The 15,294-nt window shown below is 44.2% G+C and overlaps 1 protein-coding gene across 3 annotated transcripts in view; it reads left to right on the plus strand.

Moving 5' to 3' along the window:
* The window catches only part of LOC138566633 (acylamino-acid-releasing enzyme-like), a 1,029,593-nt gene that overhangs the window by 875,722 nt on the left and 138,577 nt on the right, over positions 1–15,294 (plus strand). For all 3 annotated transcript variants that reach the window (XM_069644173.1, XM_069644175.1, XM_069644174.1), the window contains 2 exons: positions 12,513–12,703; positions 13,151–13,253. In XM_069644173.1, the coding sequence (XP_069500274.1) occupies positions 12,513–12,703; positions 13,151–13,253 (294 nt within the window). The remainder of the gene's footprint in view (positions 1–12,512; positions 12,704–13,150; positions 13,254–15,294) is intronic.

The raw sequence follows: 15,294 nt of genomic DNA on the forward strand, positions 1-15,294 counted from the left end.
TCCTTTATCCTCCCTACCTAGATCAGGCATTTCCTGTTTATCCTTAGCTGCAGTGCAACTTTCTGATATAATTTGATGGGGATCAGTTGCTCTATCCACTTTTTTAGGTCGCACATGCCCTTCCTTATCTGTTTGAGTATAAGCTGTTTTCCTATGTGTGAGTATTTTTGGTATCTCTAAAACTGGTCTAATAGGTGTTTGTTGCCTACCCTCTTGTTGTTTCCCCATCATAGAAGTATTTCTCAATTATGAGAGTGTACCACTCGGCGCACCCTCTGATAGGCCCCTTATCTTTAGATGCTAGTCTACCTACAGGTATCTCTAAATCAATAATTTCTTTTAGCAAATCACCCGTAGCATCTGCCATAAGAAAGAAGGAGTCATCCATATCACTCTCCCCAATGGGTTGATTAAGATCATGCTTGGCACGAATAGGGGTCCCTTTAAAATGTCCTCCCCAACCAGCAGGTCTAGTGTTCCCAAACTGGGTGGAATAGAAAGAACACTGCCTCTTATCCTGATTATCCTTTCCAAAAATAAATATTGCTGGCGAGATATGAGTGGACTGCTTAGTTCCAAACGGGTATTTTCCCTTATTATTTCCCACCATATTTAATGTTAATTAATCTGGGCCTTGAATTTCCCCATCTTGCATTCTTCCCTTTATAATCATCTTCTGAAGAGGAGTGGAGGCATGATAACGGACCACCCTTTTAATACCCATTAAACTTTGTTGAAGACATTCTTCATCAGTAAGTTCCTGCCTAGAATCAAACTTATCTATATGAGCCCCGGTAGCTTCTGTATCTAATATGTCTAAAATTCCCTCAGTAGGAGCTTCAACCTCCAAGGTTGCGGGATCAGTAGTCGAATATCCCTTCAAGCTCCCTTCAGACCTATTGTTAACATTTCCATTGTTGTGTTCAGCAGATACATTTGGGGCAGCCATATTTTCCATATTATCTGTATTAATGGGCGCCTCACAATGTATCGGAGAACCCAATTGGTCTTCCACTGTCTTAGTCTCTTGACTCTCAACAGTTTCAAACCCGCTTCTCAGTGCAGGCATAATTAAGAGAATTGATAGTACTCCCTTTGGATAAAGCAGAAGAGAAGAGGAGAGAACGTCTTGCAACCTCTTAAAAATAAGAAAGGGAAAAAGAGAAAAAGAAAAGAACAGCTATATATAAAATGGCTGGGAAAGAGTTCAGTTAAAATTTGTATGACCTACAACAGTGTTCTAAAAAAAAAAAAAGTTTTATTTTTTTTTATTTTTATTTATTTATTTATTTATTTATTTATTATTATAAGTTACAAATGCAACTTTGGCTCCTCAGCCAAGTATCAAAAATTCGCTTACGGCAATTAATAAGTAGAAAATATAGCACCTTGAGCCCGTAGTATTTAAGCAAAGCTTTCGGACTGGGCTAATGCACCCACAGTGCAACGAATTTCTTAAATTCAAAGCTGAGGAAACGCTATAAAAACGTCATTAAATATAGCCAAGAAACGACTAGGATCAAAGGGTCTCGCCCCGCAGTCTCCTGCCGTTAGCTGGCTCTGTTTGCTAGATGCTCCCGAAGGAGGAAAAGTAATCTGTAGATGATAGCAGCTTATATAGAACTAATCATTGTCAACAGATGTCTCTTCTTACTGTGTACACCAGAGTGCAGGCGCCCCTCAGCGCCAAACAGCCGCACAACAGCCATCGGCCTTATTCCCGCCGGGCTTAGCGCCGCAAGGGTGGCTTGAGGCTTGTCAAGTACTCGATGCAGGTCACGTGATCCTTCACGTGACCCAGTCAAAGTCCCGCCTCTTCCAGGAAGTGGGGCGAAGAACGGCAAAAGCTGTGATTGCTCGCAGTGCCGTGGAGTGGTTCTTTCGCTTCGTTCACCATTCAACATGAGAGCACAAGCCTTCAAAGTGTAGCAACTGACGCCGCTCGGGCGGCTTGAGGCTTGTCAAGTACTCGATGCAGGTCACGTGATCCTTCACGTGACCCAGTCAAAGTCCCGCCTCCTCCAGGAAGTGGGGCGAAGAACGGCAAGAGCTGTGATTGCTCGCAGTGCCGTGGAGTAGTTCTTTCGCTTCGTTCACCATTCAACATGAGAGCACAAGCCTTCAAAGTGTAGCAACTGACGCCGCTCGGGCGGCTTCAGGCTTGTCAAGTACTCGATGCAGGTCACGTGATCCTTCACGTGACCCAGTCAAAGTCCCGCCTCCTCCAGGAAGTGGGGCGAAGAACGGCAAGAGCTGTGATTGCTCGCAGTGCCGTGGAGTGGTTCTTTCGCTTCGTTCACCATTCAACATGAGAGCACAAGCCTTCAAAGTGTAGCAACTGACGCCGCTCGGGCGGCTTCAGGCTTGTCAAGTACTCGATGCAGGTCACGTGATCCTTCACGTGACCCAGTCAAAGTCCCGCCTCCTCCAGGAAGTGGGGCGAAGAATGGCAAGAGCTGTGATTGCTCGCAGTGCCGTGGAGTGGTTCTTTCACTTCATTCACCATTCAACGTGAGAGCACAAGCCTTCAAAGTGTAGCAACTGACGCCGCTCGGGCGGCTTGAGGCTTGTCAAGTACTCGATGCAGGTCACGTGATCCGTCACGTGACCCAGTCAAAGTCCCGCCTCCTCCAGGAAGTCGGGCGAAGAACGGCAAGAGCTCTGATTGCTCGCAGTGCCGTGGAGTGGTTCTTTCGCTTTGTTCACCGTTCAACGTGAGAGCAAAAGCCTTCAAAGTGTAGCAACTGATGCCGCTCGGGCGGCTTGAGGCTTGTCAATTACTTGATGCAGGTCACGTGATCCGTCACGTGACCCAGTCAAAGTCCCGCCTCCTCCAGGAAGTGGGGCGAAGAACGGCAAGAGCTGTGATTGCCCGCAGTGCCGTGGAGTGGTTCTTTCGCTTCGTTCACCGTTCAACGTGAGAGCACAAGCCTTCAAAGTGTAGCAACTGACCGCTTTGAAACACATTGTGTGTAGGCGGTAAACAAATAAACTATTAATATCAATGGCTATTTTGAGGAGGGTGCCAAGAGGCACCATGTAAATGTTATAAAAGATTGGTGAAAGGATGGAGCCTTGGGGCACTCTGCAGGAGACCTAGAGTCGGTTACAATGCAACAAATTCATCTGGACTGCCTGGTGTCTGCCCGAGATGTAGGAGATGAACCAATTCAGGACAGCTCCAGAGAATCCCATCCTGTCGCCAAGAAGGAAGAGGAGGATGCAGTGGTTGACAGTATCAAATGTAGCCAAGAGATCAAGGAGTACGAGGAGGCATGAGTTGCCGTTATCTGTGATTTAGAGGGCATTATCCCCCACCTGGATGGTGGCTGTCGCGATGCTGATCTTGGGGCGGAACCCGGACGGATAGTCATTTGGGAGGTGAAGCTGTTAGATTCTGGCCAGTAGTTTTGTAGCGACTACTTTTTCCACGATTTTGCCAATAAACGTGAGGTTCATAATGGGCCTGTAGTTAGCAAGGTTGTTTGGATCTAAGGTTGAGTTTTTCAAAACAGGTTGGATGAGGCCAGTCATGAGGGTGTTCAGAAAAAAAACCTTCTGTGAGGGAGGTATTAATGATGCTGAGGAGTGTGTTGAGTGCCGAGTTCGTCAATTGTTTAATGATGGAGGCCAGGATGATGTTGTCCAATTAAGAAGTAGGTTTGAGGGAGGAAATCATTTTTTGGAGATCCGGGGAGAGAGAGGACAGAATTTGGTCCAAAGGGGCAGCGTGTGTGCCAGGGAGCAGGGGGTGCTAATGCTGTGACAGGTTGCTTCGATTGTCTCTCGGATTCTGTCTATTTTTATTTATAAGAAATTTGTTGATTCTGTCACATTGTTCCTGATTTGCTGATACCTTGGGGTCGGTGTGGGTTTGGTGCAATGCTTTACTTCTTCAAAGTGAGCTTTGATCCTGTAAGAGGTTGCCGCAATGCTGGTGGAGTAGCTTTGGCCTCAGTAATCAGAATCCTACGGTTGGGGCAGAGAGATTTGAGATTGGTGTGGCTTCTAGGGTTATGGTTTTTATGCCACCATTTCTCTGTAGCTCTGTTTGAGCGTTTTTTCGAGGCAAGCTCTGGGGTGTGCTAAAGAGGTGGATAGTCTGGTCTTAGTGCAGCTGGTTTTTAGAGGGGTATGAGTGTCCACCGGTTTAATAGCAGAGTTGCTGAATAATTCTAGGAGGCGCGAGGCATTCCCTGTGATGGGGAAGTCTGCAAAGTTTGCTTCTAGCTCATTGACCCGCAGGTTTTGAATGAGCAGTGTTGAGTGAGGGGGTGTTTAGCCTTACCTTTGTGGGCATTGTCAGACTAGTTGAGTGGGATAGGGTCTGCACATGTGATGAGGGGGATGATGTGAAGACTAAGTCTAGGGTGTTGCCTTTGTTGTACGTGGGGGAGTGCACAATTTGCTTAAGGTCCATGGAACCAGTCAATGTGAAAAGCATACTTCGAGTGTGGTTATCGGCCCCTGACTCTGGGCCTTTAAAATCTCAGAGAAAGACATTATTAGAGTGTGCTCATTAGGTAGAGGAAATGTTGGCAATGAAAGAGTCACTCCTGTAAGGTGATTGGTAGATGAGGTAGAAGGTGATGGATTTCTTGTGCGATAAAGGCAACCGACAGGTGAGTGATTAAAACAAGCTTGTTCTGGGAGAGGGGATGATGGAGCATGGCCAATCACTCCTGTGGATGATTACCAATCCGCCTCCTGCCCATCCTATCCTGTCAGCATGTTGGATGCAGTAGCGTTGGGGTAGGACCTTGTTGAATATATGGGGGGGAGGATGGGGTAAACCATATTTCAGTGATGAACAGAGCATCGAGGTTGTTGTACGAGATGAGGTTAGTGATCTCTGCAATGTGAGCGATTTGCTAAGCGAGCATTGGTCAACATAAGAGGGTATGTGCGTGTGATCCATGGGTGTTGGATTGGGAAATGGCAATATTGATGAGGTTCTCAAGAGTACCTGTCTGGGGCTGCCCAGGGTGCTTGGCTATTCGAACCCTTGTGAGAGTGGGGAAGGGCAGTGGAGGGAGGAGACACATAGTGATGTCTTTTGGCAAGTAGCAGCAGTAGCGAATGCTTTGTAGTGAAATGCAGGTCCTATCAAACTCGTACATGCACCAACAGGTGAGGTCCTTGTCTTCATCTGTCCTTTGCTGAGGACGCCGTTGATGGGGACGCTTAAGGAGGACTGGTGAAATAGGTGTGGGACGTAGCAGCTGAGTGGTAGGGCCTGGCCACATGACCAGGAGCCTACTCAATGTTGTCTGCATTTGCTGGAACACTGATCTGAAAAATCAGAGGACTTTTAACAGCATGCTTCTCACAGGTGAAAACAACTGGTGGTTGACCTAGCTTCAAGCATTTAAGACCACCTCCTGCACATGGTTGTTGCCTATTTAGAGGGAAGGCAAGGCTGCGAAGACTGAAATAGATTAAATACTGTGGTTTGGGTCTGCACTTTATCAAGGAAGCATGTTAAGTAGTAACAGGACTTCTGCACAGTGCAGGAGCACAAGAGAATTAAACGGAAATCAAGCACAGCTCTGGCGGATGTCAATGTTCAAAGAGTTCGCAAAGGCAAGAATCATCAATGTGCCATTCTGGCTCCATGAGATTCTGAACTGGATTGCTTACGACCCCCTTCCAGCATCAGTACAGATGTAAGGGCCGAATAGGTTTTTATAGGGTCTCAAAGGGGAATTCCCTTCTTACTCAATACCCATTAGGTCATTCTCCATCCGACCCATCACGTCGCTAACTCAAGAGTCCCTCAGCCCAACAGCCTATATGCCTCGGGATTATATATAACAAAAATAGCATGGAATTTGTTGACACATCATATTCCACCAGAATCTATAACTTTATTCTCCGAGTGTATGTATCAAGAATCCTCTGGAATATGGCGCCTTCTTGGTTATTTTGCCATCTCTGGTTCAAGGCCTTCTTGCAACAAGATTCCTTAGTACACTATGTAATTATGGCTGCTAAAATGAACACCTGCTATGCTGGCACTCTGGCACACTAAACAATAGCCTTTCTCTATACTTACACAGGGATGTCTGAAATACACACCCTTATCACACCTAAACTACATATAAATCTATGTATATGTTTCAGGCTTTGACTACCTAGCTCCTTACTACCTTCAGTGAGCTAAATGAATGCTAACCCTTAAACACATCCCTCTGTGTTTGGGAAATAACATTAGAAAGCCTCATCTATCAATTATTCCTAATGCAATCTCTTTTGCTCATTTAAGCTGTTAAATCTTTATTGAGTACAATATTGTGCCATTAAGCACTACAGTCTAAACTGACATGCATATATCCCAATAATGCTATACTAACAAACATGGTAGGATATTGCTTCACAAGATATCCATTAAAATACAAGGCATGGTTTGCTTACTCCATTCAGGTGCAACATTCTACCTAAAAACCTTTAAAACCACAGCTACATCTGGTCTTTAATGAATGGACAAGATGAATTAATATGTGGCTTTCCTACTTATCTGACCCAGCAGGGCAAAATTGGTAAAATACCATGCTATGTTGCAGACCCTTGACCTAAGGGGTCCATAAGCCTCGCAGGGCTCGACTTCACCATAGAGCAAGAGGTTGTCAGCCTATGGCTCTCCAGATGTTTTGGACTACAACTCCCACAATCCCAGAAAGCTAGTGTGTCTCTGCAATTATCGGTGTTATAAGCCTTAAACAAGGTCCACAACCACCTATGCTTCTGAAAGGTACAGCACTTACCCAACAAAATCGACATGACCAAAAGTCGCAAGTGGTTTATCCTTCTGACAATCTCAATGGCCCATGCTTCCTTTATTAACACCGTTCAGTCCCCAGCCAGTGTTCTTTCCCAGGTACCAAGAGAACATACTGGACTTCCCAAGATGACTTAATAATATATGTTTCCTTATTACCCAGTACTTCTGCTTAGAAGTCTTTACCAAGGCTTTCCGAATGACTTAGGGAGAATGCCGGACATCTAATAACCCACGTGATGTGAGGATTTTCCTAAAAAGAATAAACTAGGGAATTTTCATGTGGACACCCTTTGTAATAACATCTTTCATAGTTTCTTGATAAACTCCTCCTTTAGGATTCAGCCTAAGTCTTGTCCAATAAACAGGTGCAGGGTTAACCATGCCAGTAACCAGATTCAAAGCAAATTCTAAGTGCAGTGGAGCTAGAGGTGTCCTAGGGCCCAAACGACATAACTTTAAAAAATAAAATCATTTTCCACTGCTTGAAACTCTAGGCATCAGACATAGCCCCAGATCTCAGCACCAATGGGTCGTCGCTGCCCCAGATCTCAGCACCAATGGGTCGTCGCTGGCCATTCATTAAACTGCTCCTCCCTGGGGAATTCCCACCAATTTTAGAGTTAAACCTGCAAAGCTGCCTCCGACCTCCAGGCCCCTTGCCTAATCGAAATGCCTCAACAGGTTCAACTTTGTCCAAAATAAACTGAACCTTATTTTGCCCCTTATTACCCATTGCCATTAGAGTTGTTTTTTTAGTATTAATGATACATTTCTTCTTACACAAAAGACACCCGTTAGTTTTAGGATTGACAGCTCTGATCTGGCTAATGAAACTAGTACTAAGTGAACATCGACCTCCCGTTAGCCTGCCCTTGACCCATCCAATATCTGTGATTATAAGAAACCATTCTAGCTCATTCAGAAAAAAACTAAAAGGGGTGGGTACCAGTATGCAGACCTGACTTACTCTTATGTCATCACTAAACTGGTTAGTTAGTTCCCTATGCAGACCAAACCTTAGCCTAGAAGAGTTTCTCTTGTGGAGGGCTTCATTGATCTTAACATAGCATAGCCTTAACCATACCTTATTCCCTTAGAGCCATCCACAGAATCAAACGCTGATTTTAGTTCCATGAACATTAAATGTAAACGTGCTTTTTTGAGGGTGAAATATTTTGATACAATCAAACTAAGATGAAAGCATTGTTCGTTGGTACCCACACCTGATCTGAAGCATGCCTGGGAGTCGCAAACAATTTTTCCTCGAGCCGTGTCTAGAGCCCAGCAAGAAGGAGTTTTCCAAAAATGTTACCAGTCTGTAATAAAGAAATGGAGCAGTAGTTAGCCAGGAATGTGGGACAGTCAGGGAATCAAATACCGCATTCATAATCCTACCCAGCACTGGGGCCCAGAGGCATTCCTCATATTTTAAGAAATAAAATCAGGACAAGGAGCCTTGTTGGCCTTTTGCTGTCTTGTAGCACTTATAACTTCTTCTAAAATAAAAGGGGAACCCATTGATTGCCCTGCTTGGTACTTATCTGATTTCTTAGCACGTTGTCCTGCAATTTATATACATGATGAAAAAATATGTGTGCCATAACTCCACAATAATTGTACAGTCCAACATAGTCTTGTAGTACTTTGCCTTCCAGGCTACATTCTGACAGACACACGGCTACCTTGTTGCTTTACAGCGTCCAACAGTTCGCACCACACACTAATCCTTGTCACTCATCTCTTCATTTTTATTAGCACCTAATAGGGCAGTCTAGATTCTTTTATTCCCCGCAACCTCTCCCCGACCCCTGGGCATCAGGACACTATCCATTTTTGAATTATTGTCCTGTCTGTTCTTCCTAGCTGACGCAATTTTAGCTATCTGGTAATCTCCAACAACCAAGTATTTTGTTTTCACGCAGTATTCAACTTTTTGGTTTGCAACAAAACAGCTACAGACTAACAAGTAAGTGCTCAAGCCGGCCTATGACATCAAGGAAGCACTCACCAATTTAGGAATGGCCACTATGGGGTTTATCCCACCTATCTCACCATTCTGCAGTTAGATGGCAGGATTGTGCCCATTGCTCTTTGGTCCTTTTGTATATTTAGATATAGCCAGAAATAAGTGTTGTCACAATTAGGGTGACCTGGTCACTCTCACCCCAAGCACTAACCTCAAAACTCACCTAGATTCATCATAATTCCATCCCAACCATCATAAAATCTATTCACCTGTACTTAAAGACCATGATAAACTGCAGCCTAGGCAGTGAGTCCTCGGGGAAAGTGCCCATTTAAAGGGCACCATCCTGCTTTATTAGGTCTAGACTATGATGCTGAAAAAATGCTTCTGGTATTGCCCACTGCGAATCTTTGCTAAATAGCGCAAAATCCTACCCAGCAGATTGCATGAAAATAGCATTAAACTCCCACAGAACATTTAGGCTACAACTACCTACACATGCCTCAGGTTAACACCAATTTTTTTTTTTTGCTTTTATCAATTTTATGATTTTGCAAAATGGTTTTCTATCTTCCTCTTCATTTTCTGTTATCTTCTGCTTTCTTGCACTCTGTTTCGAGACCATTGCTTTAGGTGGTCAAGTTTGCTGCGAGGAGTTCCGTCTCTTTTTTGGCGCATTCGTCCAAGGCGGCTTTTAGGATTTTTGCCGCTGCTAGGGACCATGAAGTCCTTGAGCCACTCATTAAACGGGACCACTACACTTCTTCGTCGTACTGAGAGAAAGGTTCAAGTAGAGGGCCGAGGAATGCTCTTCTCCATTTGATGGTCCACCAATTATTCACAAACTTGTCAAATAGGACTGTCAATCACTGGGGCCTCCCTACAATCTATCCCAAAACGACATACATTTAAGAAATCAACACAGGAGTCCTCCTTCCCCTTAATATACACATCCACAGCTTCCTCAGATGGGATCCTCTGGCAATGTAATTGATACCCATGTAATACATCCTCCCATGGTTCTTTCCTTCTTTCCTTTGCATGCCATACGTCAAAAAGTACAATATCCCATTAGCCAGGTTTCCTCCTATCAACACACCTTGTATTACTGCAAGAAACCCTGAAAATCGAGGTCCCCCCAGCTCTGTCCCCAGCCGATTTAGGACCTCTCTGCCTTTAGCTACTTCCTCAGTGCCACTGTCAGCGGCGTTTAGGAGCCTGCCAATAGCAGAAGGTCAGCAACAGTATAATTCTTCAATGCTACCAAGATCCTCCAGTTCCATCTGACTTTCTTTAGGCATCCCACCACTTCCCCAGCCTCCACTCAGCTCCTATTCTCCTTTCTGCCAAAGCTAAAGTACTTTACTCTCTGAGAAATCCCTCTGCCCTGTATCTGACTGTGGATTCCAGCACCCCCCTTCTCTGGTTCATCTCCCTTTTACTATCAAGGAAGGTGTTCACTGTGGGCCCAGATGATATACTCCTTAGAAAGGAGCTATTGCCCTCATTGTTGGCAGACGAAGACTTCTGGATTACCTAGATACCCCTGTTTTTCACATACATCAGGGGATGCACTGCTCCACAATTTAGGGCAGCTAACTGACTTGGATTAGCAAGAGGCTTTGCCATGGGCTCCCTGAGGTGTTTGCCCTTCCTAACTAGTTCTTGGAACCTAATATAGAGCTCCTGAGAGCCCTGACAAATCTCATGAAAGGCTCCACAACGTAGCAGTATCTGTGTTTCCTTTGAAGGCAAACAACAAGCTTCCAGATCAAGGAGGCATCTACAAAATTATGTTCTATTAAAGTAAGCATCACAAAGAAATCACCCTCCTTGCATCCAGGATATCCTCGCATACATTTGAGTTATAATGACAAATCTGAGCGAGTGGAAACCTTGTTAACTAATTTTTCTTAAATTGTTTTTTGTTGATTCGGAATTTTTGGGATCTCAAACAGAAACAGCACATTTTCCTCAGTGCCCCCCTCTGGCATCTAGATATTTAACAAGGGATAGGGGATCCATGTGCCATTGGGTTAGTCAGTCCATTGGGCTTCAAAGCAATTCCTCGTTTTAGGTTTGAGGCCCAGACTCCTAGACAGGCCTGCTGTCACTCTTCATATCCTATTACACCGAAGGTCTCAATAGTAGAGGCATCAGGAACAGGCTTTGTTGGCACCTCTACTTATGCCTGAGCCCCCAAGCATCTTTTTGGATCTCATTAAGCTGATCAAATAATTGTAGGGCTTGTAGTCCATCAGGGCAAGTTACGTTTCATTTTTCCCGAGACAGACCTTTCCATCGCCATAATCATCCAGACCTTGCTCAACCAAAGCTCGAACGATGGTGAGTCTCTTTGATGCCAATGCCATGCAATAGTTAATTTTGCCACCAGAAGCAATGATGTGGCCGATCTGCCCCCAGGTAGCATCAAGGGGTAACCCTCTTTTACATAAACCCCCAACATTATCACCCCTTTGTCCTATGGGAAAATTAAGCCAAGCACCTCGCATATAAAGCGTATTACTCCTTTCCAGAATGCCGTTTGTACATGACCACCAGATATGCAGAAAGGCACCCTCCCCTCCTCATTCCCTCCAACAGAGCACAGATACATAGCCATTTGCCTTGTGTAAAGGAATTACTGCCACCTGTAATGAGGCCCATTGTGTGGGACTTCCTTTCTTATTTGATAACTAAAAGTACTTTAAACCGGTTCACTCCTTCTGGAGGGTTGCCTTCACTTCTATGGCTATTCTACCTCTTGGAGAGCCAGGAACCCAAAGGAAAACTCCCTAAAGTAAAATGCAGCATAAAAATATTTCATAGCCAATAAATAGTAGATGCATTTTCAAAGGTCTTATAGTGAATTACGTGAAAGAAATGTGCAGGTGGTACATTATAAGTTTACACAATTGCAAAGAAACACAGGGGAATGCTTCATTCTGTCAGTTCTCGAGTCTGTTGGAAGGTGGATAGACTCCTCTTAAAGGCTAGCAGGTAATCCCTCCATAGCCGATGAGCAACTTTGAGGAAGAGGACCAGCACCCTCATTGTAAATGTTAGGTGGTTGTAGAAACTGCTATGCAAAGCTCCTCACTTCAGAGTTCAACATGTATCGTCCCTGTTGCGTGCATTGGATATGCTTTTCAGCAGTCTTGTTACCTAAGAAGCCAGGCCTTATGATTCACGTCCTAGGGAACAAATAATCAGGGTGCATTGGGGCAGGATCTCCTTCAATAAACAGGCTTCCTCTGTCATTTACAGGTGGGCCCATTCCGATTCTGCCTACCACTTCTTTCGCACTCACTGCATCAGGCGGGCTCAGTGTCAGACCAAGTTTTCTATCTATAGAAATAGCCATTCCAAAGAGGTAACTCTGAGGGACTTTGCTTGTCCTCTCCTCAGATATTTTGAATATTAAGATTTCCACACTATGCTACTAGGGAATAGCCTTCTTGCATAGCTCCACAAAAGTGTAGAAAAAGCTTGCAATTATCAGAAAGTAATGTGAGGGTGCATGAACATGCTGACTGGAGAACTGATGGCCTTATGTGTCTGCAGACGTTTTCAGGATACCACAGTAGGCTGCACACTGCTCCTTCTTCAGCTCTCCAGTAACTGGATGAACTGCCTGTTAATATTAAACCTGAAAAATACTGAGGGGATTTTATTAACACCCTCAAATATTAATATATTGATATAATTTGGAAACAATGCAAGTGCGTTTAAGGTAGAGACTTGAACATGTCTTTCTTGTCATAGTTCTCAGTGGAACAAGTGCTGAAATCTGAGCCACTGGATGCCAGCCAAATAGCTCTGTATGGAGGGTCACATGGTGGATACTTGTGCTGCCACCTGATCGGGCAATACCCATCGGCATACAAAGCCTGTGCTGTAAGAAACCCTATTATCAACTTTGTCACCTTGATAGGAAGCACGGACATCCCCGATTGGTGAGTATACTTTATAATCTACAGTACAGTATTTCACAAATGGAATTAGCCATTGTTTCTTCCACACCATTGTGCCATATTCACTGGCATAAAAGCTTTGACTCTTCAGCACACTTTAATATGCTTTCCAAATCAAGCAGCCCCCAATGTCTACCTACACATCTGCAAAATCATAGAACACCTTCCTCTTCTTTTCAGAAATACATACATTTGCATTTTTCATTTCCAAAGTCATTTAACTTTGTTAGACTCATTTTCCCACAGCACACCCAAAACATCATTCACCTGGATACCAGGATCATTATTCATCTTACTCTCAAACCAAACCACTTTTTGTACCTTTATAACCAAGCAACGCAAGGTCTCGGTTGCCGTTGAAGAGAAGAAAATGCCCAATTTCTCTGACTTTACAATACACTCTCTTTTTTCTGTTTGGTTTCCTGGCAGGCGCTATATTGAGGTTGGATTCGATTACTCCTTCCAGCAAGTCCCTTCAAGAGAGGCCCTGGCAGCCATGATCAACTGTTCGCCTGTCATCTATGGCCCTCAGGTGAGCTAATCCCTTAACTTCTTGCCTGGGTCGTCTTGTTAGGCACCCACCTGAAGTGCCAGTGGGCATCTGTAGGGACATTGTCTATGCTCCTTCTTATCCACTAGAATCAATATTGGCATGAAAACATTTAGACAAGATTATTCAATATCCTACAGCTTCTCCGACGTTTTCCAATTGTTTCAAGACTGTAGGTATGAAATACTGTTTTATTAGATTGTGAGAAGCATGTCGCCCACAAATAAGTGTCTTTAACTTGTCTTAACGCTTTGCTGTTAAAACTATTTAAATAATGTTGCTGTTGGCAATTGCTAGTGGCTCTAGTGCAAGATTCAGCAATAATTGGGAATATTCAGTGGCCTTGCAAATGCCATTTTATTCTGATCACAAAATGTTAGTGTTTCTTCTTGCATTGGATCCATCATGTAGCTAAGCAACAATCTCACAACACAGCTCGTCTAGTATTTCAGGACTCGGGAAAGGTATTTCAGTAGTTCAATTTTACATCGTTAAAGGCTTTTTCAGCATCTAGCGCAAGGGTCTCTAACTGTGCTACTCAAATGCCCCAATGAACCAGTATTTTCAGTATAAACACCAACTATGTAAATAACTAATTTAGATTCACTGTATGCTGATGTATTTTCTGTGGATATCCTGAAAACATGCAGTGGATATTTAAGGACTGGTCATGGCTGTCTTACCTTTCCTACCTCAGCCTCAGTGAGCTTTATCACATCCATTATGTTGTTGGATCCGTGGCTCGGTTTAATGAAGGCATTCTGGTTGCTGTCAATAACTTCATTTTGGATCAGATGTATGTGATTCACCCAGATCTTGGCAAGAATGTTTGCATCAATATTTCTTATTGAAATTGGAATATAAGTGTCACAGTCTCTAGCATCCTTGGCAGATGTCAGAATCCTGCTGAGATTGGCCAACTTCCTGGAACCTGTGAAAACTAATGTTGGGCCCTTTTTAGTTATAGCTATTATTTATGTCATGATGTCGCATCCCTTATAAGCCAAAGCTATTGTCATCAGAAGATAAGATATTGGGGATGATGGAATGCAATGGGGGCCTATGTATATTACACCCCCCTCCCTCCTACCCATCCCCTCCCAAAGCAACGCCCACACGGATCTGGTTTATAAGCATATTTTCAAACCACTGCAGCTGCCAGTGCCATTTATCCACCCCGATGTAGACGAAGTGCAATATAATAATGCATTACACGTTATTAGCACCCAGCTTGTGACATCGTTAGGTGTCTGAGCCAATCAAGGGTCTCGAAAGGCGAGCCTTACCTCATGGTATTGCTCCCTTTCTAGACCCTCGATCTGCTGTACACTTATGATGCTTTCATTTTCCTTCCTGTGCGTACCTCCCCCAAACCCACCACTACCTCCAATCCAAGTTCGCCTGTCCCTTCCCCGGTGGCCGCCATGGAAAGGAGGAAGGGTCTCTGAGCAGTTCTATTCTATTTTTTACCATTGCAGCAATTTCCTTTTGTAGCTGGTAGTTTTTCCCACTTGTGCAATGTAAACCAGTCAACATCACAACTAAAACAATGTTAATAGCAGGCCGGATGACATACCGGGGTGCTAATAGCTATAACCCCATAGATGGGATGGCATTACAGGATTGATTGATTCTAATTTGTATAAAGCGCGCCTACACCAGAGGCACCTTGGTGCTAGGGGATACGGACAGAGGCCAAGGGTAGTTTAGAACAGTTGAGTCTTCACGGCACGGCACAAGAAGAGATGATCTTCAATGGCCCAAAGGTTGGAGGGCAAAGAATTCCCAAGCCTAGCTGCCGCACTGGAGAACGAGCGGCATCATGTCCTAGTCATTCAGAAACGAGGAACTGGGAGAAGATGTGCGTCCTGAGAGTGCAATGAGCGTGTCGGGATGTATGGGTGGTATCAGCTAATAAAATTGCAGCAAAAATGTTGCTGGTAAAGAAAATCACGGCAAAAATGCTGTGGTTTGATCCGGTAAAGGTTTACCCCATTATACCATTTAAGGGGAGCGGGGGTTG

Source organism: Ambystoma mexicanum, chromosome 2p, assembly GCF_040938575.1.
Source record: "Ambystoma mexicanum isolate Mex_15411 chromosome 2p, UKY_AmexF1_1, whole genome shotgun sequence".
Classification (NCBI taxonomy): Eukaryota; Metazoa; Chordata; class Amphibia; order Caudata; family Ambystomatidae; genus Ambystoma; species Ambystoma mexicanum.